The 21,653-nt window shown below is 46.0% G+C and overlaps 1 protein-coding gene across 2 annotated transcripts in view; it reads left to right on the top strand.

Annotated features, from left to right (window-relative positions):
* STARD13 (StAR related lipid transfer domain containing 13) overlaps window positions 1-21,653 on the top strand; it is a 551,580-nt gene that overhangs the window by 241,581 nt on the left and 288,346 nt on the right. For both annotated transcript variants that reach the window (XM_032791937.2, XM_032791938.2), the window contains exon 5: window positions 1,156-1,189. In XM_032791937.2, coding sequence (XP_032647828.1) covers window positions 1,156-1,189 — 34 coding nt within the window. The remainder of the gene's footprint in view (window positions 1-1,155; window positions 1,190-21,653) is intronic.

The following is a 21,653-nucleotide window of genomic DNA, read 5'->3' on the forward strand; positions in this document are numbered from 1 at the left end:
CTAACCAAGTGTAAGTGGAAAAGAGTTCTGGCCACTGCTTGTATCTCATCATCCGACAGCTTTTGGAGATTTAACAAGGATCCGTACATTGCATATATAAGCGATAACAGTGATATTGTCTCAACATTGCTTCCAGTTGCTGTCTCCAATTGAGCACCAATCAGCTAAATCACTGGATTGAGTTTACAGCCAGCTAGTTCTTTTGCCTGTACTGCATAGGAACTGGGTAGTATCCCTTTAAATAGTTTGTGAGCCCTCTAGAGGGCATTCTTGTCTTCTGTTGTAGAAGCCCCCAGGACCTAACATAGTATCAATGTATATATGTAGCTAGACCTTATGTTTGTATGTAGTTAGTAAACATGGTTAATTGGAACCCAACTCTGTCCATGTGGTTTAAAAGTGGTTGAGGTTAGGTCAGAGTTAGCTAATATGTTAACTAAATGTTAAATCTCACTCCCCTGCTAAGCTAAACCCAACCTAGCCTTGACCACTTTTGCTGTACAAAATTTAAACTGTGATCATAATGGAGCTTTTACAAAGTAAAATTGTCTTGCAGTATTTCCTAGGATGGGAAAACAACTCCATGCTGCCTCACCTAGAAAGAGTGATTTCTTTTTTCTATTCTGAAAGTAAAAAATTTGATTACATTTTGTATTTAAGGGAGGAGCTTTCTGGTGTTTCAGTAAAACTTGTATACAAATTAAGAGCTGAGGATACATTTTTTTAAGTTAAATTTGTATAGAGTGATCCTCATCAATTTTGGAGAGGCAGCATTTAATGGATGAGGCAATGCAGCAGTTTAGTGCTTCTGAGATAGAGGTGCAGATGATTATCATGTAGCAGGACCAAAGAATGCACAATAGCAAGATATGGAAGTGGCTGCTTCTCAAGCAAACAGCAGATTCTGTGAAGTTCGCATCTAGAATCTTCTTAGTATCCAGAAGGATCAGTTCAGTCTTTTGGTTTTACATAAATTGGGTGAAATTTAAGCTTATCTTGTCCCCAGGGCCTTTAATTTAAAAGTTATGAGTTGTACTGACCCAAGCAAGATGGCGACGTTTTCAAGTCTCTTCTTACTTTTGTCATAAAACTATATCTTTAGCTTTTTGGGAGAATGTGTTCTTGCTAAACTAAAAAAAGAATTATTTCTTACAGGTGTTGTCTCAGAAGCTGAGCAAAGAGAAAGCAGGTAAGTCCATAGTCTTTTGCAAAAGACATTCTGCTACTTACAAGTTATATCCTATTGAAAGTGTCTCAAGAAATAAGATAGACATGTTAAAAGAATATACATCTTGATAGTGGTTCTATCTGACATTTATACTAGATTCGGGTTCGGTATGTTTTTCAGTGCTGTTGTTTTGGACAGTTTTGTACTATTGTCCATGAACATGGTGTATATATTTTCTCTAGTCACTGTTAGGCCATAGGGAAGCTGCAAATTCTGCTACTTTGGTTTTACAACTTGTAAAGTGGTTTCTGAAATAATATGATAAAATAAAAGATATTGCTAGAGAGTCAGTGTTAGTGATGTGGAATTTGACAGTATGCCAGAATCTGGCCTCTTTCTTGCCACTATTTAAAGTGTATTAGCTAGGGCTTTGGCAAATCATTTATGGGACATTAAGGAGGGATCACTGTCAGACTTATGTGGCCATTAAGTCTTAATGATACCCGCTTATTTGATTAGTACATGGGAAATTATTTCTCTTGTAATTAATTTTATGTGAGGCACCCAAGTTCATCGCAATAGTCGTTACACTTGTGGCAATAAATACTTAGAAATCCAAACTCACTCAGTGTGACTGCTAGGAGCTTAAAGAAAGGTTTGGATATGCATCTGTGTGCACACAGAGGTCCTCATTCAGCATGGCACTTAAACATATGCTTAAATCTCATTGACTTCATGAGTCCAATTGATTTCATTGAGATGTTAGCCTATCCATGAGTGCTTTGCTCGACTAAGTCCAGAGTTCTTTAATATATTGTAACTGAAAGCAATGAAGAAATGGATAAAACGGCAGGTGTTTTCAAAAGTGATATTGGTATTTAATAACAGTAACATAATTTTGCAAAGAAGCCCAAAGAATGACTTGGTGAATCCTTATTGTCACATAACCCTATGTCTGTTAGAACCCTTTTAAAAATCATGAAGTATGAGATTTCTGGATCTGCACAAATCAGAAAAAAAAATTAATTTCCTTTACAGTGCAAAGTACAGTGAATATGCAACACACGCTGATTAAACATAAAACAATTGTGGATCTTTGTTTCAATGATTGTCTCCATATTACCCCACTTCTCCTCTTTATCTGGCTGGGGGACTGGTTTGAACATGTCCTCTAACCCTGTGATCTCTTCTAGTTTAAATTAGCATCTGCCCCCTTTCCTTCTGTTCCCAAATTGCATCTTCTGTCTTTCCAAGGGCTATCTTAACTCTGGTAGAAATAGATGAGGGAATCATTTTTACCGCCAATGTCACCGGTTCAACAGATCAGCTGGCAAAGGTGCTGATTTACCACAATGGTTGGAATCTGGCCTAAAAAACTGAGGTCTTAATTGGCAGTTCTGAGCCCATCTGCTTTACCATTGTGTCAATGAAATGTGATGGTTGTTAATTATAGTATAGTTCTATTATGTTTCTGTGCACATTAACTTTATCTACTAGATCAGTTGTATTTAAGTAAACAATGTCAATACTTACCTATGAAAAATAAGTCTACATTATGCTAAAGGTGAACAGCTTCCATCAGATGTTGGTATTGATTTAGTAATGAAATATTTTCTTCAGTTCTTTATTGAAATATGTACTTGAATCAAAATCTATATGTTGTACTGAAGGATTTATAAGCATGTGAATTTTAAACAAAATGGAGTATTTAAACAGCATTTCCAGTATTTTCACTATGATAACTTTGTTAATTGCTTTTCTTTTGCAATAATATATCCTTTGTCTCTGCAAGAGAAATAAGATTTATCACACATCTTAGAGTTGGGGAATGCTTGCTGCAAATTGGATACCAATAGGCTTTGTTGCAAGTGATTTCCTGACATAATTTGCTCACTGAAGTTTAACCATGGCATGTTGTTATGTAATAGAGCTGGTCAGGAAATTTTCAGTGAAACAGTTTTTCATCCAAAAATTGCAATTCATTAAAACCAGACTTGACAGAAGATCTTTCAACAAATTTCCCATTTTAATTTATTTTGGAAAAAATGTATATCATTGAAATATCACGTTTCGATATTTTCAAAAGGAAAAGGTGTTGTTGACTTTGTTTTGAAATTTAAGTTACATTATAGTAAAACAAAATGTAAAAAGTCAAAATGAAACATTTTGAAATGACCAAAACAAAGCATTTCAATTGACCTGAGCTGAATTTTTTTCAAATGTTTTAGTTCACAAAATTTTTCAGGATTCTGACATTGTCCCAATTCAGGATGGGAAAAAAAATGTTGAAATCTGAGAAATTCTGTCCAGATGGGAAACCAGTTTCCCACCCTGTTCTGTTCTGTATGGCAATACAGTACTCTGTTTGATATGCATCTTATCAAAACACAGACACTGGAGTTTCCCTACCATTGTAAGTTTCCTTGTCGTTATCCATTATAGGCAATATTTTTTGTTGCTTTTTAAAGCAGAATATTTTTAAAGGCAAACAGAATTTGCAAAAACATATATCAATGCAATATCAAGGCTGTGGATTTAAGCACTATCAAATCAGGAATTTAAGGTTTGTGTTGCAAAATTAACTTCCCCATAATGGGCACACTACTTATTAAGGTGTATCTTTAGCAGGTGAACTAGGAAACAAAGGGTAGGAATAAATGGTCAGTTTTTACAGTGGAGCGATGTAGCGGGGTTCCCCAGGGATCTGTACTGGGACCAGTGCTGTTCAACATATTAATAAATGAGCTGGAAAAAGGAGTAAACAGTGAGGTGGCAAAGTTTGCAAGTGATACATATTATTGAAGATGGTGAAGTCCAAGCTGACTGCAAAGCGATACAAAGGGATCTTACAAAACTGGGTGACTGGGCAACAAAATGACAGATGAAATTCAGTGTTGATAAATGCAAACTAATGCACATTGGCAAACACACATCACAACTATACATACAAAACAATGGGGTCCAAATTAGCTGTTACCCTCAAGAAAGAGTTCTTGGAGTTGTGGATAGTTCTCTGAAAACATCTGCTCAATATCAATGTCGAAAAAGCTAACAGATGTAAGGAACCCTTAGGAAAGGGATAGATAATTAAATATTAATAGGTATCAGGTTTAAAACCAACAAAAGGAAGTACTTCTTCATATAATGCATTGTCAACCCGTGGAACTTGTTGTCAGAGGATGTTGTGAAGGCCAAAAGTATACCTGGGCTGAAAAAAGAATTAGATAAGTTCATGGAGGATAGGTCCATCAATGACTATTAGACACGATGATCAGAGATGCAATCCCATGCTGTGGGTGTCCCTAACCCTCTGAAGCCAGGAGGTAGGACAGGATGACAGCATAGATCACTAGATAATTTTCCTGTTCTGTTCATTCCCTCTAAAGCATCTGGCACTGGCCACTCTCAGAAAACAGGATAATGCATTAGATGGACCATTAGTCTTGCCCAGTGTGGCCATTCTTATGTTCTTATGAAATACTCTTCAAAAAATACCAAACAGCTATGTGCAATCAGCCACTTAATTTTGCTTTTCCTGACTGTTTTGTGTTTAACTTCAAAATCTTAAAGATGCAATAATGTAATTTGTGCATTCAATTTCTTTAGTATGTTAAAGCTCTCTTAATAAAAGAAGAACATAAGCAGAGAAGAAAGTCCCCAAACTTCACCTCTCATGCTTTATTTCTCTGCACTCCTCTCTCTCTCTCCCTCTCTCCCCTTGACATTCCTCCTCATTCCTTTCCTTTGGTCACCACTTCCACATTCCTCTCCTTTTCTCTTTCCTTGGCCTTTTCCTTCTTATAGATTCCTTCCTCTTCTTTCAACTTCAGTGTCCCATCCTCCATTTTCTCTCCCTCTAGGGTTGTCATGACATAAAGAATGAATTCCAGGTAATGCTAGAATTGCTCAGGGGTTCATCATCTTCTTCCCCACCTACTATGAAGCTACCAGTTGTTTACAGGGAGTCCTCACTTCCAGCCTTGAATAAGGAAGGAGCTAGTGATCAGCGACAGTGCTACTAGAATACTGGACAGTAGGAGTTTTGAGCCTCTTTCCCTGTCATTGGTTGGCACCAGTGTTCCTCTGGTCAGGTCAGGGGCATACATATGATGTTTTCCCTGGCCTCTAGTAATAGCTCCACAAAACCACATTTGTCTGTGAGGGGAAAATACTTTTCTTTTACTGACTTTTCTTTTACTGTTTTTAGCTTTTAAAAATAAATAAAAGACGTTTGAGATGTCATTTCCTGGAGTTTCAGAGTGAGTTCTCACAATGTTTATCAGAATACTTAAAATGTTTTCTAAGAAAAGCTGCAACAGCACAGAGTCACCAGCATTGTTAGAAATGTAGTGACATGTTCAACCCTCAAGAATATGGCAATATTTTTATGAGTATGAATATTGTAAATAACATTCTGCACATTAAAGATGATGTACATTAGGAGAAAATATTAAATACTGGCAAGAGGTGAGTTAATAAAGGGATGACTTGGCATTCCTGTTCTACATCCTGATTTATTTCCCTGATACTGTATGCTGAGCTATAAGAGTTGCCACTACTAAACAACAAATCTAAACTTTTGAACCAAACCCGTCACAATGATTTTCAAATAATTTAAACCATAAATTAGAGGATACTCATTTCCAAAGGACAAGATGAGTTTTCTCCAGGTTTGGAGTTCACATTCTGTACAGTTGTGAGTGCATGTTCCTATACTACAGTTAGCTACGATAATTAAACTTGAGTTTGCAGTCCCAGCAGCTTTTAATCATTTAGCAAACTACTGTGCCCAAAATGTTCAAACTTACCATACTTAGGCCTGCCCTACAGTACGAGTTTAGGTCGAATTTAGCAGCATTAAGTCGAACTAACCCTGCCCCTGTCCACACAACAAAGCCATTTTTGTCGACATAAAGGGCTCTTAAAATCAATTTCTATATTCCTCCCCGACAGGGGGAATATGGCTGAAATCGACATTGCCAGTTTGAAGTAGGGTTAGTGTTAACACAATTTGATGGTATTGGCCACCGGGAGCTATCCCACGGTGCACCATTTTGACCGCTCTGGACAGCAATCTGAACTCGAATGCACTGGCCAGGTAGACAAGAAAAGTCCTGCAAACTTTTGAATTTCATTTCCTGTTTGCCCAGTGTGCAGAGCTCATCAGCACAGGTGACCATGCAGTCCCAGAATAGAAAAAGAGCTCCAGCATGGACCGTATGGGAGGTGCTGGATCTGATCGCTGTATGGGGAGATGAAGCCATGCTATCAGAACTCCATTCCAAAAGACGGATGCCAAAACATTTGAAAAAATCTCCAAGGCCATGGTGGACAGAGGCCACAACAGGGACTCAACACAGTGCCACATGAAACTTAAGGAGCTAAGACAAGCATACCAGAAAGCCAAAGAATCAAATGGACATTCCGGGACAGAGCCGCAGACATGATACTTCTATGCTGAGCTGCAGGCAATTCTAGGGGGGGCCTGTCATAAACAGATAGCTAAGAGTTAATGTTTCTTTTACCTGTAAAGGGTTAACAAAGGGAACCAAACAGCTGACCAGAGGACCAATCAGGAAACTGGATTTTTCAAAGTGAGGGAGGGAACTTCTGAGTGTGTTTTGTCTTTGTTCTGCCTGTTTGTCTTTCTCTCGGCTATGAGGGAGAGCTTTTTTTTCCCCTCCATCTCCAAGCTTCTTCTACCCTTCTGTTCCAAGTTGTGAGTACAAAAGGAAAAGCAATAGGTTTTATAGTATTTACATGTGTGGATTTGCTGAAATGTGTTAAATTGGATTATCTTTTTGAATAAAGGCTGATTTACTTCTATTTTCTTTTAAGCAATTAGCCTGTGTTGATGTCATTTGATGCAGTGATCCATGTCTTAATGTTTTTTTCTTTTTTATATAAAGCTTGTCTTTTTAAAACTTGTTTGGATTTTCTCTTTTCCTAGTTAGAGGCAAGGGGATAGGAATTCTCTGTGCCAGGATAGCTCGTTCTCTCAGGGAAGATGGGAAGGCGGGAGAGAAGGGAGGGGGAAGGTAAATCATCCTACTTCTGTTTTTGTTTCACAGGATTTGAAGCGGAAATCTTCCTAGTACCCCAGGGTGGGAAATCTGGGAGGAGTAAAGAGCAGAAGGTGAAGTGGGTTATCTCCTTTGTTGGAGCTCAGGATTCTGAGTCTTGGGGGTCCCAGGGAAAGGTTTGGGAGACCAGGATTTATCAGGTACTGTCAGAACCTTGATGGTGGGCAGCGAGATAAGATCCAAGCTGGTAATGAAGCTTGGAGGTTCATGCTAAGCACCCAGATTTTGGACGCTAAGGTCCAGATTTGGGACAGAGGCTTATTACAGGGCCCACCACCACAACCCCACCCTGTCCATGGACTCCAATGATGGGGTACTCTCAGTCACCATGCCAGAGGATTTTGCAGACGGAGAAGATGAGGAGGAGGAGGTGGTGGTGGTGGTTGACGAGAGCACACAGCACACCGTTTTCCCCAACAGCCAGGATCTTGTTCTCACCATGATGGAAATACCCTCCCAAGACGGTATCTCGGACTATGAAGCTGTAGAAGGGACCTCTGGTGAGTGTACCTTTTGTAAATATAAAACATGGTTTAAAAGCAAGCTTGTTTAATGATTAATTTGCCCTGAGGACTTGGGATGCATTCGCAGCCAGTACAGCTTCTGGAAAAGTCTGTTAATGTGTCTGGGGATGGAGCAGAACTCCTCCAGGGACATCTCCTTGAAGCTGTCCCAGAGGTACTCTAAAAGCCTTTGCAGAAGGTTTCTAGGGAGAGCAGCCTTATTCCATCCTCCCATGGTAGGACAGCTAGTAGCAAGTAATCTGGTATCATTGCATGACAAAGCCTGGCAGCATATGGTCCTGTTGTTTGCTGGCATTCAAGCAACGTCCATTTTTTATCTCGCTGTGTTATCCTCAGGAGAGTGATATTGTTCATGGTAATCTGGTTGAAATACGTTAATTTAATTAAGGGGACATTCATAGGTGGCCATTCCTACTGGGCTGTTTGCCTGTGGCTGAAAAGAAATCCTTCCTGCAGTTAGCCAAGCGGTGGGGGTAGGGGCGGGGGCATTGGTGCTCAGCTGTTCACGTTTGGCTATCAGAGATCTTCCCTGATAACAGCCATGTGGTTGGGGAAGGCTTAAAGTGATTATTGCAGAGAAAAGGATGTGGTGGGCTTCACGCTGAGCTGTTTGCGTTTGGCTAGCAGGGATCTTCCACTGGGGTGGAGTGATTGGGTTCCTGGATCCTATCCCCACCCCCCCACTGAGTTCTTGGTCGTCTGGGTGAGGAGGCGGCTATGGAACATGGAGAGGAGGGAGGGCAGTTAAACAGGGGCTGCAGTGGCAGTCTCTCCAGCTAATGTTCCTGAACCTCCACCAGATGCCAAATCATGTCAGTTTGTTCCCGCAGTAGCCCCAGCATTGCTTTGTGCATCCTCTGATCTTCCTACCACCAGCTCTGCTCACATTCACTGGCTGCTTTTGTGTCCTGTGCTATTGTGTCCCTCCACACTGCTCAGCTCTTCCAGTGCGGGACGCCTGCATAAGCTCAGAGAACATTTCAAGTATATTCAAGAAGTATTGATAGTGACTTTATTTCCAATCTGTGATTGAAGGGGGGAGCCCAGGGGTAGCAAGACGCTCCAGGGGCTCCAGCTGCCTCTGCTGCCCTGGTTCTTTAAATAGCTGCAAGAACCTCACAGCTTCCCCAGGGCTCCCGCAGCTATTTACAGGGCCAGGGCAGTAGAAGCAGGGGAGCCTCGGGCCCTTTAAATAGCCCCCGGAGCCCTAGGCTGCTGCTGTTACCCCAGTGGGGGAGGCACTTACCTTACAGGGTGGGCTGGGGCTGGCTCTGACTCCCTCAGCCATGCCCCTTCCTCCTTAGGCCCTGCCCCTTCCAGGGGCCAGAGCTGGCCCCAGCGTACCAGTAAGTCACTGGAATTACTTTCACCCCTGGTCTCGGGAGGGGGTTGTCAGGGGACAAGGAGCTGGGGGGGGGGAGCGGATTGATGGGTTGCAGGTTCTGAGGGGGACAGTTGGGGGCAGGATGTGGGTTGGGTTGGGGTCAGATGCGAGGGAGACAAGCACGTGGGGCTTGTACTCACCACATGGTTCCCTACTGGGTCTTCGGCAGCACTTCAGCGGCGGGGGTGGGTCTTCACTCACTCCGAGTGAAGGACCTGCCGCTGAAATGCTTCTGAAAACCTAGGGCAATTGAAGACCACCCCTGGTGCCGAAGTGCCACTAAGTACTCAGTAGGGAACCGATTCTTAGGATTTTGGAAGTTCATCACTGTGTCAACCGTATTGTTGCTGTCATTTCATAGAGGAGCTGCTTGTCTGCCCTTCTGGGATATAGTTACCGTAATAAAATAGCCAACAACAACAAATGAGAAAATATATTATGGGGAGAAAAATTACTATCCATTTTGACAGACCCATCATTATTCCATACGGTAGCAAATTGCACTTTGATTGTTCTTAACAGTACTTAAGAAAACTTATTTAACTGAGGTTTTGAGTAGTGTTGAATGCTGCTTAAGAAGAGTGACATAAATAATAGTTTGTAATCCCCTAGTAAATGCCTCTCTAGTAAACGCCACTTAGAAGATGATGTTTTTTCTAACTCAAGTACGAGAGATCTGTGCTGAGGAAATCTAAGGTCCTGGGTAGAGTTCTCCAGAGAGAGGTCATTCCATTTCACAGAGGATTCTAATATTTTGACATTTCATTTGATTCCAAATCAGAACAAAAGCCTCAAAATTAGAAATTCTCTGCAAAACACAAAGTTCTTGGGTCTTGGACTCAGATGGTCAGCATGGTGAGCTGCCCCAGAACAGGAACCCCAGGAAACTCTGAGATCCCTAGCACCAGTGCAGTTTGCATTATTATTAGTTACCGTTTTCAGTATAGCAGTGCCAAGGGGGCTCAGCCAAAGATCAGGACCCTGCTCCGCTAGGCACCATAGAAACATTTATCGAAAAGACAGTCCTTGTCCTAAAGAACTTAAAGTGCAGGTTAAAAAAAAAAAAGTAGAATATTTTCTTAAATAATTAGCAATTACTTTTTCAGAGTTTGAAAACTTGTGGGTGAGGGGGGGGATCATTGGGGTGACGACAAAACTCAACAAAACTGGTGCCATGCCCAGTAATGTTCATATCACCTGGATCTGTCTGAGCCAGTATAACTCACACACCTCCTGGGTGTGGTGTTTTGTCCCCTCTAGTGGCACTGAGACCACTTAGAGATTAACGAGTCTTCTCTACAGGCTTAGCTAAGGGCCAGTTGACTTTTTGCTCATGCATTAAGCTTCAGAGGTCCCCAGTTCAATCCCACCCACCAACAACCAGGATTGGTTGGTGTTACAAGTAGGGGCTCATCTGGGAAGTCTCTGAAGCTCAGACGTGCTTCCTCAGCTAGGGGAAGTATGTAACCCTCCCCCCCAATCTCCTGGGTGTGGTGTTCTGTCCCCTCTAGTAGCACCAAGTCCACTTAGAGATTAATAAGTCTGCTCTACAGCCTTAGCTAAGAGCCAGCTGGCTTTTAGCTCATGCAGTGGAGGCTCATGCACTGAGCTCCAGCGGTCCCAGGTTTAATCCTGCCTGCTGACATCCGGGATCTGTTGGTGTTACACAAGTACTTGCTGTGATGAATAGAATGTACTTATATCATTTAATTTTTCAAGGCATAAGGTCCCTCTCCATACACTAGGTCTAAACAAAAATAGTCTCCTCCAAAACAGCTCTGCTCTAACACCACTAAAGGCAATCCATTCCCTTATCAGAGGTCCAGGATGAAAAGATGTAGTTCTTGCCTTTAGAAATGCTGAGTATAGAGACCTGTGCACTATGAGCTAGAGATCATAGCAGAAAGAAAAAGGAGAGGGTGGAATCACTTGAAAGAAATTTTCAAAGGAACAGGCAGCCCTACTGAAATCCCTGTGACTTTGTTCTGACCTTCCTGACTGCATCTGTGTTACTTCTCTGGGCACCTGTTCTGTGAAGGATAATCACGGATAGATGTGTGTGTCTGAGTGAAGGAGAGAGATGCTTCTGGTTGCCAGCCAAAGCACAATCATCACTGGATGAAACTAAGCAAGCTAATTTCTCCCAGTATATCTCCTAGCAGCAGATTAAAATACATTAAGGAACCAAAATGCTCAAAGTTATCACTAAACAGCACAAGACAACAGTTAACTCAAAGCACTCTAGACTGTGGATAAAGGAAGTGAGTTTACTCTACTGACAAAATAATGAAGTCATCTTAAGAGCTGACAGATCTCTTATTTTAATGTCTGAAAAACTAAATATAACAGCATATAGTCATATTTGCTGATGCACGATAATGTAGTCTCTAGCAGCAAGGAGCTGGCAGAGAAGATGGTACACTGCCATAATACAGTGAAATCCTTAAATGACCTTGGCCATTTGTGAGATGCTCTGTGGATAGATGTGTGCCCTTCACTGATACATTACGAGATACGAAGAGAAGCAGATGTGACTTTATGGCTTTAACAAATGGCCTGATCCTGCTTTTCCAGGCAAAACTCCTCATTGACTTCCAGGATAACTCTCTCTGAAGAAACTGAGACCATATGGCATATCAGCAGCTATATATGTCATGCTGTAAAAGGGACCTACTACAAAAAATGGGCCTTATTCTGGGAGGTACTGAGCACGTGCAACTCTTATCGGCCTTTAGTGGAAACTGCAGATGCTTGGCTCATCTCAAGATCAGGCCCATTCTTTTCATCAGATCCTTCTAAGTACTTGCACCTTTTCAGTGGTACAAAGCTTCATGCTTACTGAAGACCTTGCGCCGTGGGAACAACATAGCTGCACTGCCCCAAGGGCAAACCAGGAATAAGACGATTGACTCAGAGCCACAATCTATTCCATGATTTCCCCTCACTCCAGTTGGAGGAACAAGCCCTATACCTGGTGCAGATTATTTTCCCTGCCTGGCTGGTGTGCTGGGGAGTGGAGCCAAGGCTCTGCCCACTGCCCATCCACTCACATGTACAGGAGAGATAGTAGCAGCCTCTGTAGACTTCTTACCCCTCCATGCTGTAACAAACAATACAGGTACTTCCACTCCTTATTGCCCTGCACAGGAGGGTGTCTAGGGTCAGCATCTGACCCTAAGTTATTTGTAAGAAAAAACATTCTACCAGCACATTTTATAGAGCTCAGGATGGAGATATTGTGTGTGTTCTCTAGTCAGAACCAACACCGAGTTCAGATCCCCACTAGCACTGGGTGACATTGTTCACACAAATAGTTTATTCAAGGAAAACTGCAGATTTATTATAAACAAACATCATCATCATAAAAAAAAAAAAAAAAAAAAAAGTGTAAAAACACCCTCAAACAAAATAAAATGAAAAACGGAGGAGGTGCTGAAGGGACTGACTCAGCCGTGATAAGCTGCACATTGTAGACTTGGCCTTGCTCCACTCCACAAAGCTTCAGAGCTAGTAGCAGGGCCCAGTACAGCCAGCATAGGTACATGGCAATCGCACCTCATCCGGGGCCCTGGCCTTTCTAAGCAGGGCAGGGGCTCAGCAGATCGTTTCTGTAGGGGCAGTAGCCAGCAAGGGGGAGTCACTTGCCAACTCTGGCTCTTCCTCTAACCAGATCACGTAAGCCGCCACATCAGGGCAACTCAGCTCTGGGGCTGACTTGGGGGATGGGTCCATGCACCCTGGAGCGGGCAGAAGGAGGTGTGGGTCAGTCCGTTGGGGATTGCATTAGAGTCAGAGACAAAAGGCTGCTGAGGCCGCGGCTTGTTAGTGAGCATGGGACTGGGATGGCAGGGCAAACTGCAGTGAAGAGGTTGGCAGGAAATCTTTTTGGGAGGAACACAAGCAGGGTAACGTAGAACAGTCAGGATAAGCAGCCAGAGCTTTCCAGAGCTCCTGGGACAGCTTTCATTTTGTTTCCCTCTGATCCACATGGGTTTGGTGACTCACTTCCTGTAAGTGTGTGTGTGTGATTTTTTTTTTTTAAACCAGACACCTTGTTATTTCAGACAACCTATCTGCAGACGTGCCCAGTTTAGCCAAGGATTACTGTACTAGAAGTTCAGTATACAAATCAAATGTGAATAACAATTCAGAAGAACAAAAATTCTTGTTTAAGAAAATCTGCATTGTAATGGTGTACAGATTTAGGACTACACCACTGGAGTGTAGGGCCCTCTCATACCCCTAGGGGGCACCCTAGGAGGTGTGCCCTATGACATCACCCCAGTGACCTCTCTGCTCATCCAAATAAGCCAGTGCAAAATTCTGCTCTTGTTGACGTACTGAACTGAGGCCAAAATACAGTCCATTGACTCTTAAAAAAACAAAATGGAAACTGCTGAAGAATGTAGTATCTTAGGATATTGCAGTTAACAGAAAAAAGATGGAGCAGGTTATAAACATGAATTTTTATTGTCTCAGTTTTAATTTGGGAATTGTTCTTGTTTCTATGGAAGAACACAAAATAACCTGATCAAGTAATCTATGATGGAATACTCTAAATATTTACTTAAGATACAAAACCTTTTCTAGCAGTAAAACAGTAAAATTTCAGTATGTCCTACCTAGCTACTAAAACTCAGTTTCTTAGCAAACAACTGTCTCCTTTTCACTAAGCTGAAAATTAAATTATAACCATAGTTCATTTCTATCAATCAGTCAGCACCTTTTCAATCAAAAAGGAAAAGATTTGGAAGACTAATTGAAAAACAATATATATTAGGCAACTTGAAATTAAGGTATTGTAAATATTTTTTCTACTTTAAATCATTTTTGCTTAGAGCTACTGTACCTGGTCAGGACTCACCACCTGGCGCCTCCTGCTGGTGACTTCTGGGAATTAGCTCTTTTCCAGTGGAGCGCCCCCTTCTGGTGGTGTCCTGTCCGTTATTCTTCCCTCTGTCGGCGTCTCTGGACCCGCATTGCTCCCTGCTCGGCGGCGTCCTCTTCGAGGACACTGCCCTCCGGCAGTGCGCCTCAGTCCATCTGCATCCCCTTCCGGCGAATCGATCATCAGCAGTTCTCCAGTCAAGCCTTCCTTTGCAACCACCCGCCCTCAAAGTCTAATCCTTCTCATCAGGGATCTGGCGTGGTCCGTAATGGCCAGTGACTGGATACACTGCACGGAGGAAAGGGGGGGGACCCAGGCCTGCCCTCTACTCTGGGTCCTGACCCAGGGATCCTCTGGCGTTAGCCTCGCTGTCCTCCTCCTTTTCCTCCTCCATCTGTTTCCCTGGGCCACTTCCCCTACGGCCCCTTGCACCCACTAGGCCCTTTCTGTCAAGGCCTGCAGCCTAGCGGCTAGGGGCTAGAGCTTTCTAGCCTCCTTGAGCCTGCCCAGCACTGCGCTGTCCACGGTGCTAGTTCTCCCCTGGAGACTGACCTTCTCCCTTCAAAGGCCGGGACAGACTGGACTGCTCCTGCTCTGGGCAGCCTTTATATACCTCTGAGCCTGGCCCTGATTGGCTGTCTACAATCTGGCCCTGATTGGCTCACTATAACCCTTCTCTGATTGGCTCCTGGGCCTGCGCAGGCTTCCTGGCTGCCCAGCCCACTCTCCCAAGGGTGGGGCAATCTGCCCCACTACAGCTACCAAAGAGACTTTGACACTTAACAGCTGATGAATGAGAGAGGGATCTGCCACTTCTCTGGAGACTTAAAAACAAAACAAAACAAAAAAACCTGACAAGAACCTCTGTATATGATGGTTCTAATGTAGGCTGATAAACTGCTCTTAAGTTTACCTCTGTTGGAATTAGGGGCATTGCCTTACAGCAAGCAACTTCTGACATCAAACTGGGCTTGCAGCATGATTTTATTCTGCGTCTGAACAGTACAAGAGTTTCAACATAGAGCCATATTCTGCTGTTATTTACACCTGAGAACCAGTTCTTCTTTGATGATTTGTATATACTATTCCAGTTATGTGTTGCGTGCCGCGTGCACATTTGTCGGAAACTTTTTGCCCTAGCAAACACTCGGCGGGTCGGCTGGGCACCCCCTGGAGTGGCGCCGCTATGGCACCGGATATATACCCCAGCCGACCTGGTCACCCTTCAGTTCCTTCTTACCACCCGTGTTGGTCGTTGGAACAGTGGAGTGCGGCTTAGCTGACCTCCACCTCCCTTGCTACTCGTAGTTTCTCGTTTGTTATTGTGTATATAGTTATAATTCTTGTGTGGGGGTGTGTGTGTATATATAGAGAGAGATTAGTTGTAAGTTCTTACCTTAATAGTATAGTTAGTGTAGTATTAGTTAGCGGGGTTCGGGGAGTAGCCCCTTCCCTGCACCCGGTGCCGGAGCCCATGCCCGTTCACCGGGTTTCAAACCGTGCTCTGCCTGTCACAGGCTGATGCCGACAGGAGACCCACACGACTCCTGTTTAAAGTGCCTCGGGGAATCGCACTCCCGCCGCGGCACCAACTAAATTGGCACCGTCGATTCCGGTCCCCCAACGGCCGTCGAGTCCGGCGCCGGTTAGCTCCCCGGTGCGTGCCGTAGTAGAGCTCACCATGCCGTCCATGCCAGAGGCATTTTCAGTGGCGAGAGACTTAATCGCCTTAACAGACTCGGCACTGCCTCTACCCCCGGCACTGCCGATGCAGGTAATCCAATCTCTAGGCTAGCCGACCCTGATTAGACCACCGTCTGTCGGCACAGCGGACCGGCACCGCTCAAGATCGCGGTCCCACAGACACTCCAGGTCGAGACACCACTCTTGCTCTCGATGCCGCTCACAGTCCCGGCACCGTTCTCCTAAACGGCACCAGTCAGACTCACGGCACCGGTTGGTCTCCCGCTCTCCATCTTACTACCCGCAGCACCACTCCAGTTCTCGACACCGATCCAGGCACCGTGCCTCCTGGAGCCATTCACACCGCAGGGACTCGAGATCTCGGTCGACCTCCCGGCACTGGTCTGGTCGCAGGTCCCGATCTCGATCCCGGTACTGTTATGAAACCCGGCATCGGTCTCCGATAAAGAGAGGAGCAAGGTCCGTGGGAACTTCAGCACAAGCTTTTCCACTCCTCCATGGCCATCTAGACAGACGTCAGTGTCCTCCCACGCAGACAGTTATTATGACCAAGACCGCAATACGGATGTACCTACTGGAGTCGTCCAAGAGGTCCAATCACAGGACCCAGGACCTCACCATGGTCCTTTTGGACACCTTGGGCATACCATCAGGCCCAAGGTGCTCCACTGGTTCAGACCCGCTCCGCGTCATCAGAGCATCGAGCACCAGAGGCCTCCGTTAGCCATCCCCCTCCATCTGGGACAGAGAAGCCGATGGTCCACCCACCGGGTTCCCTGGTGCCACTGGAGCAGGAACCAACGCACAAGCAAGAGGCTATGCAGGACCCGCTCATCCCTGGCATTTCATCTTTTTCCTCCCCATATGAGGCGGTGGTGGGGACCTCCTCCTCAGGGCCCCCTCCGATAGACCTAAGAGCCCATCAAGACCTTCTTAGGAGGGTTGCGCTCAACATCCATCTTCCAGTGGAGGAAGTCCCAGAGGTTGAGGGCCCAGTTGTGAGCATCCTGACGGCAGATACCCCCACTAGGGTGGCTTTGCCTTTTATCAAGACCATCCAAGCCACTGTGGACACCTTATGGCAGTCCCCAGCCTCCATTCCCCCTATGGCAAAGGGAGCCAAGAGGAAATACATGGTACACTCTCGGGGGTAAGAATACCTATATGTCCATCCTCCTCCCTCCTCATTAGTTGTCCAATCAGTCAACGAAAGGGAACGCCATGGCCAACAGGCGCCAGCCCTCAAATCAAAGGAGGCTAGGCGGATGGACCTGCTCGGCCGCAAGGTATATTCGGCAGGCGCCCTACAGCTCTGGGTGGCAAATCAGCAGGCTCTATTGAGCAGTTATAATTACAACACCTGGGCGGAGGTGGGTAGATTTACAGAACTACTCCCCCGGACTCTCGCCAGGAATTCACTGCATTCCTTGAAGAAGGAAAAAAGGTGGCTAGAACCTCCCTCCAGGCTTCTCTAGATGCGGCCAACTCGGCAGCCAGAACTCTGGCCTCAAGCATCACCATGAGGCGCATCTCATGGCTACAGGTCTCCAACCTGCCGCCCGAACTGCAATACACCATCCAAGACTTACCCTTTGACGGCAAGGGTCTGTTCTCGGAGAAGACCGACCCCAGGTTGCAGAGCTTAAAGGACAACAGGGTCATCACGCACTCTTTGGGCATGCATACACCCATGACCCAACACAGACCTTTCCGGTCCCAGCCCCACCGGCCGTACTTTGTGCCCAGGCACAGGCAAGACTTCAGCAGAAGGCGCGGGTGGGGTGGCCATAGACGCCAGTCCGGGCCCCAAGGGGGTCAAAACCACGGCCCCTCAAAACCACCACCAGGGCCTAAGTCTGCCTTTTTGAAGGTACACACGAGGACGGCATACCAGTTTCAGGACAGGATCTTTCTCCTCCCTTCTCCAACCGCCTCTCCTACTTCCTCCCGGCATGGTCCCAATTGACCTCAGACCTCTGGGTCCTACGCATGGTGAAACAAGGATACCACTCCAATTTGTTTCAACCCCACCTTCCCACCCTCCAACCCAGTCCCTCTTCAGGGACTCCTCTCATGAGCAATTCCTCTTACAAGAGGTACAGGCTTTCCTCGCCGCAGGAGCAATAGAGGAGGTACCACCAGACGAGAAGGGAAAAGGGTTTTACTCCCGTTACTTTCTGATCCCCAAGTCCAAAAGAGGCCTCAGGCCTATCCTAGACCTGCGAGGCCTCAACAAGTTCATGGTAAAGTTGAAGTTCCGCATGGTCTCCCTGGGGACCATTATCCCGTCCTTGGATCCTGGAGACTGGTATGCCGCCCTCGATATGAAGGACGCATACTTTCACATTACCATCTTCCCTCCACACAGGAGGTATCTGCGCTTTGTAGTCAATCACCAGCATTTCCAATTCACGGTCCTCCCATTTGGCCTCTTCATGGTCCCAAGGGTGTTTACAAAGTGTATGGCCGTAGTTGCTGCACACCTCCACCGACATCGGATACATGTATTCCCATATCTGGACGACTGGCTCATCAAAGGGACCTCCGAGACACAGATCAGACAGCACGTGGACATCATCAGGGACCTGTTCACATGTTTGGGTCTGCTCCTCAATACGGAGAAATTCACACTGGTTCCCACACAAAGGCTAGACTTCATAGGGGCAACCCTGGACTCAAATCTAGCCAGGGCCTACCTACCTCAGCCGCGTTTCCAGGCAATCACGGTGATCATTCAAGGTCTGCAGAACTTCCCGATGACCTCGGCTCACACTTGTCTCGGTCTCCTAGGCCACATGGCTGCCTGTACTTACGTGATCAAATATGCCAGGCTCCACCTCCAGCCCCTCCAAACGTGACTCAATTCGGTCTGCCGTCCGGGCAGGGACCTAATAGACAGATTGGTCACCGTTCACCCGAACACCCTACGCTCCCTCGATTGGTGGCTAACTCCCTCCCTGGTGTGTGCAGGGTTACCATTCCATCCACCACAGCCCTCGCTATCCCTAACAACAGATATGTCATCTCAGTTGGGGAGCTCACCTCAGACACCTTCGTACCCAGAGCCTTTGGTCATCACAGGAGCTGACGCTCCACATAAACGTCTGAGAGCTGAGAGCAGTCTGCCTCGCATGCCAGGCATTCCAGCAGCACCTACACGGCCATTTTGTCTCAGTGTTTACAGACAACACAACGGCCATATATTATATCAACAAACAGGGAGGGACTCGATCTTCCCCTCTATGTCAGGAGACCATTCGACTCTGGGACTTCTGCATAGCCCACTCGATAGACCTGGTAGCATCCTTTCTCCCAGGGGTTCGGAACGCTCTGGCGGATCAGCTGGGCAGATCCTTCCTCTGTCACAAATGGTTGATAAGACCAGATGTTATTCTTTCGATCTTCCAGAAGTGGGGCTTTCTCCTCATAGACCTGTTCGCCTCTTGCATGAACAGGAAATGCCAGGTGTTCTGGTCCTTCCAGGGTCTTTCACCGGGATCAATCACGGACTCATTCCTCCTGTCGTGGAAGCACCACCTGCTCTATGGCTTCCCACCGTTCCCTCTAGTTCACAAGGTCCTGATAAAACTCCGCAGGGACAGAGCGCATCTAGTCACAGCACTGGTGGCCCAGACAGCACTGGTACATCACACTGCTCAACCTGTCCATAGCCAGCCCAATTGCCCTGCCACTCCTTCTGGACCTCATAATACAGGACCACGGCAGTCTTCGCCACCTGGATCTGCAGGCCCTTCACCTCATGGCATGGCTCCTGCATGGCTGAACAGATCGGAGTTAAGCTGCTCCGCTCCGGTACAGCATATTCTCCTAAGTAGCAGAAAGCCTTCCACTCGGTCAACGTACCTGGCCAAGTGGAAGTGTTTCTCCTGCTGGTGTGCAACGCAGAATACTACTCCTTCTGAGGTCTCGATCCCCACTGTTTTGGACTACCTCTGGTCCCTTAAGCAGCAGGGCCTGGCGATATCTTCTTTGAGGGTGCACTTGGCGGCTATCTCCACATTCCATCCTGGAGAGAGTGGCCACTCTGTGTTTTCCCACCCCTTAGTTACTAGATTTCTTAAGGGCCTAGAGTGCCTCTACCCCCCAGTGCGTCGCCCTGCCCCCACCTGGGACCTCAACTTAGTCTTAAGCAGACTTATGCATCCGCTTTTTGAGCCGTTGGCAACTTGCTCACTGCTATACCTGTCGTGGAAGACAGTCTTTCTAGTGGCCATTACATCGGCCAGAAGGGTCTCCGAACTTCGAGCCCTTACGGTGGACCCACCGTATACGGTCTTTCACAAGGACAAGGTACAGTTGCGACCTCATCCAGCATTCCTCCCTAAGGTAGTGTCGGCCTTCCATATCAACCAGGACATCTTCCTCCCGGTCTTCTTTCCGAAGCCTCACTCTTCTCAATGGGAGCAGCAGTTGCACGCCTTAGATGTCTGTAGGGCACTTGCTTTTTATATCGAGCGGACGAAGCCCTTCCGGAAATCCCCCCAACTCTTCATTGCAGTGGCTGAACAGATGAAGGGACTACCTGTCTTCTCCCAGAGGATCTCCTCTTGGGTAATGGCGTGCATACGCACATGTTATGACCTGGCTCGTGTTCCTTCGGGCCATCTCACTGCGCACTCGACCAGAGCTCAGGCTTCATCAGCCACCTTCCTGGCCCACGTACCTATCCAGGAGATATGTCACGCAGCTACCTGGTCATGGTCCACACCTTTTCTTCGCACTATGCTCTGGTCCAACAGTCTAGAGATGATGCAGCCTTTGGTTCAGTGGTTCTGCATGCTGCCACATCTCACTCCAGCCCCTCCGCCTAGATAAGGGTTGGGAATCACCTAACTGGAATGGATATGAGCAAGAAGAAAAGACGGTTACTCACCTTTGTAATTGTTGTTCTTCGAGATGTGTTGCTCATATCCATTCCAAACCCACCCTCCTTCCCGGCAAGAAGGAACTGAAGGGTGGCCGGATTGGCTGGGGCATATATCTGGTGCCATAGCGGCGCCACTCCAGGGGGCGCTCAGCCCACCCGCCGAGTGTTGCTAGGGTAAAAAGTTTTCCGACGAACTTGCACGTGGCGCACGCACACCTAACTGAAATGGATATGAGCAACACATCTCGAAGACCAACAGTCACAAAGGTGAGTAACCGTCTTTTCTTCTGCAGTAGTGTTTTCCCACATGTAAATGAAAGGAGCAGAATTTGGCAGTTAATATATTCTGTTCCTTAAGACAGGGATCGGCAACCTTTGGCATGCAGCCCATCAGGGAAATCTGCTGGTGGGCTGGGTTGGTTTGTTTACCTGCCATGTCTGCAGGTTCAGCCAATCACAGCTCCCACTGGCCGGGGTTCGCCATTCCAGGCCAATGGGGGATGGGGGAAGTGGCATGGGCTGAGGGATGTGCTGGCTGCTGCTTCCTACAGTTCATGAAGGTCATAGTTAAATTAATTTGGTGATCCACATTGGATGACTGTTCCCACCTCTAATAGGTTGGCAGGATTCTTCTTTTGCTCCATCTAGTTAATTTCTGCTAACTACTTGAAGCAGGTATGAGACATCAAATTCCATCCTGAGTATAAGGGAGGTAGGCGGTAGCTTTCAGAAAGGATGTTAGGGTCTAGGACAGTTGGATGCAAAAGTAAGGGCCTTAGGGCAACCAAACCTGGGAATATGGCTTAGTCTGGAGTTCATGTTTACTTCAAGTTACTTTTGGTAATAAACCCCAGGAAGTAGGTAACTTTTGACTTTATACAAAGGGTGTGACCTTGTCAGAACAGAATGGGGGATTCTCTCATCGTACCCCACCAAGCAATATGGCACAGTTGGCAGCTCTGCTCAGAAGCTTGTGGAAGGTGTTACAGGTGCCAGAAGTGGTGGAAACTCACT

This window comes from Chelonoidis abingdonii, chromosome 1 (genome assembly GCF_003597395.2).
Source record: "Chelonoidis abingdonii isolate Lonesome George chromosome 1, CheloAbing_2.0, whole genome shotgun sequence".
Classification (NCBI taxonomy): domain Eukaryota; kingdom Metazoa; phylum Chordata; order Testudines; family Testudinidae; genus Chelonoidis; species Chelonoidis abingdonii.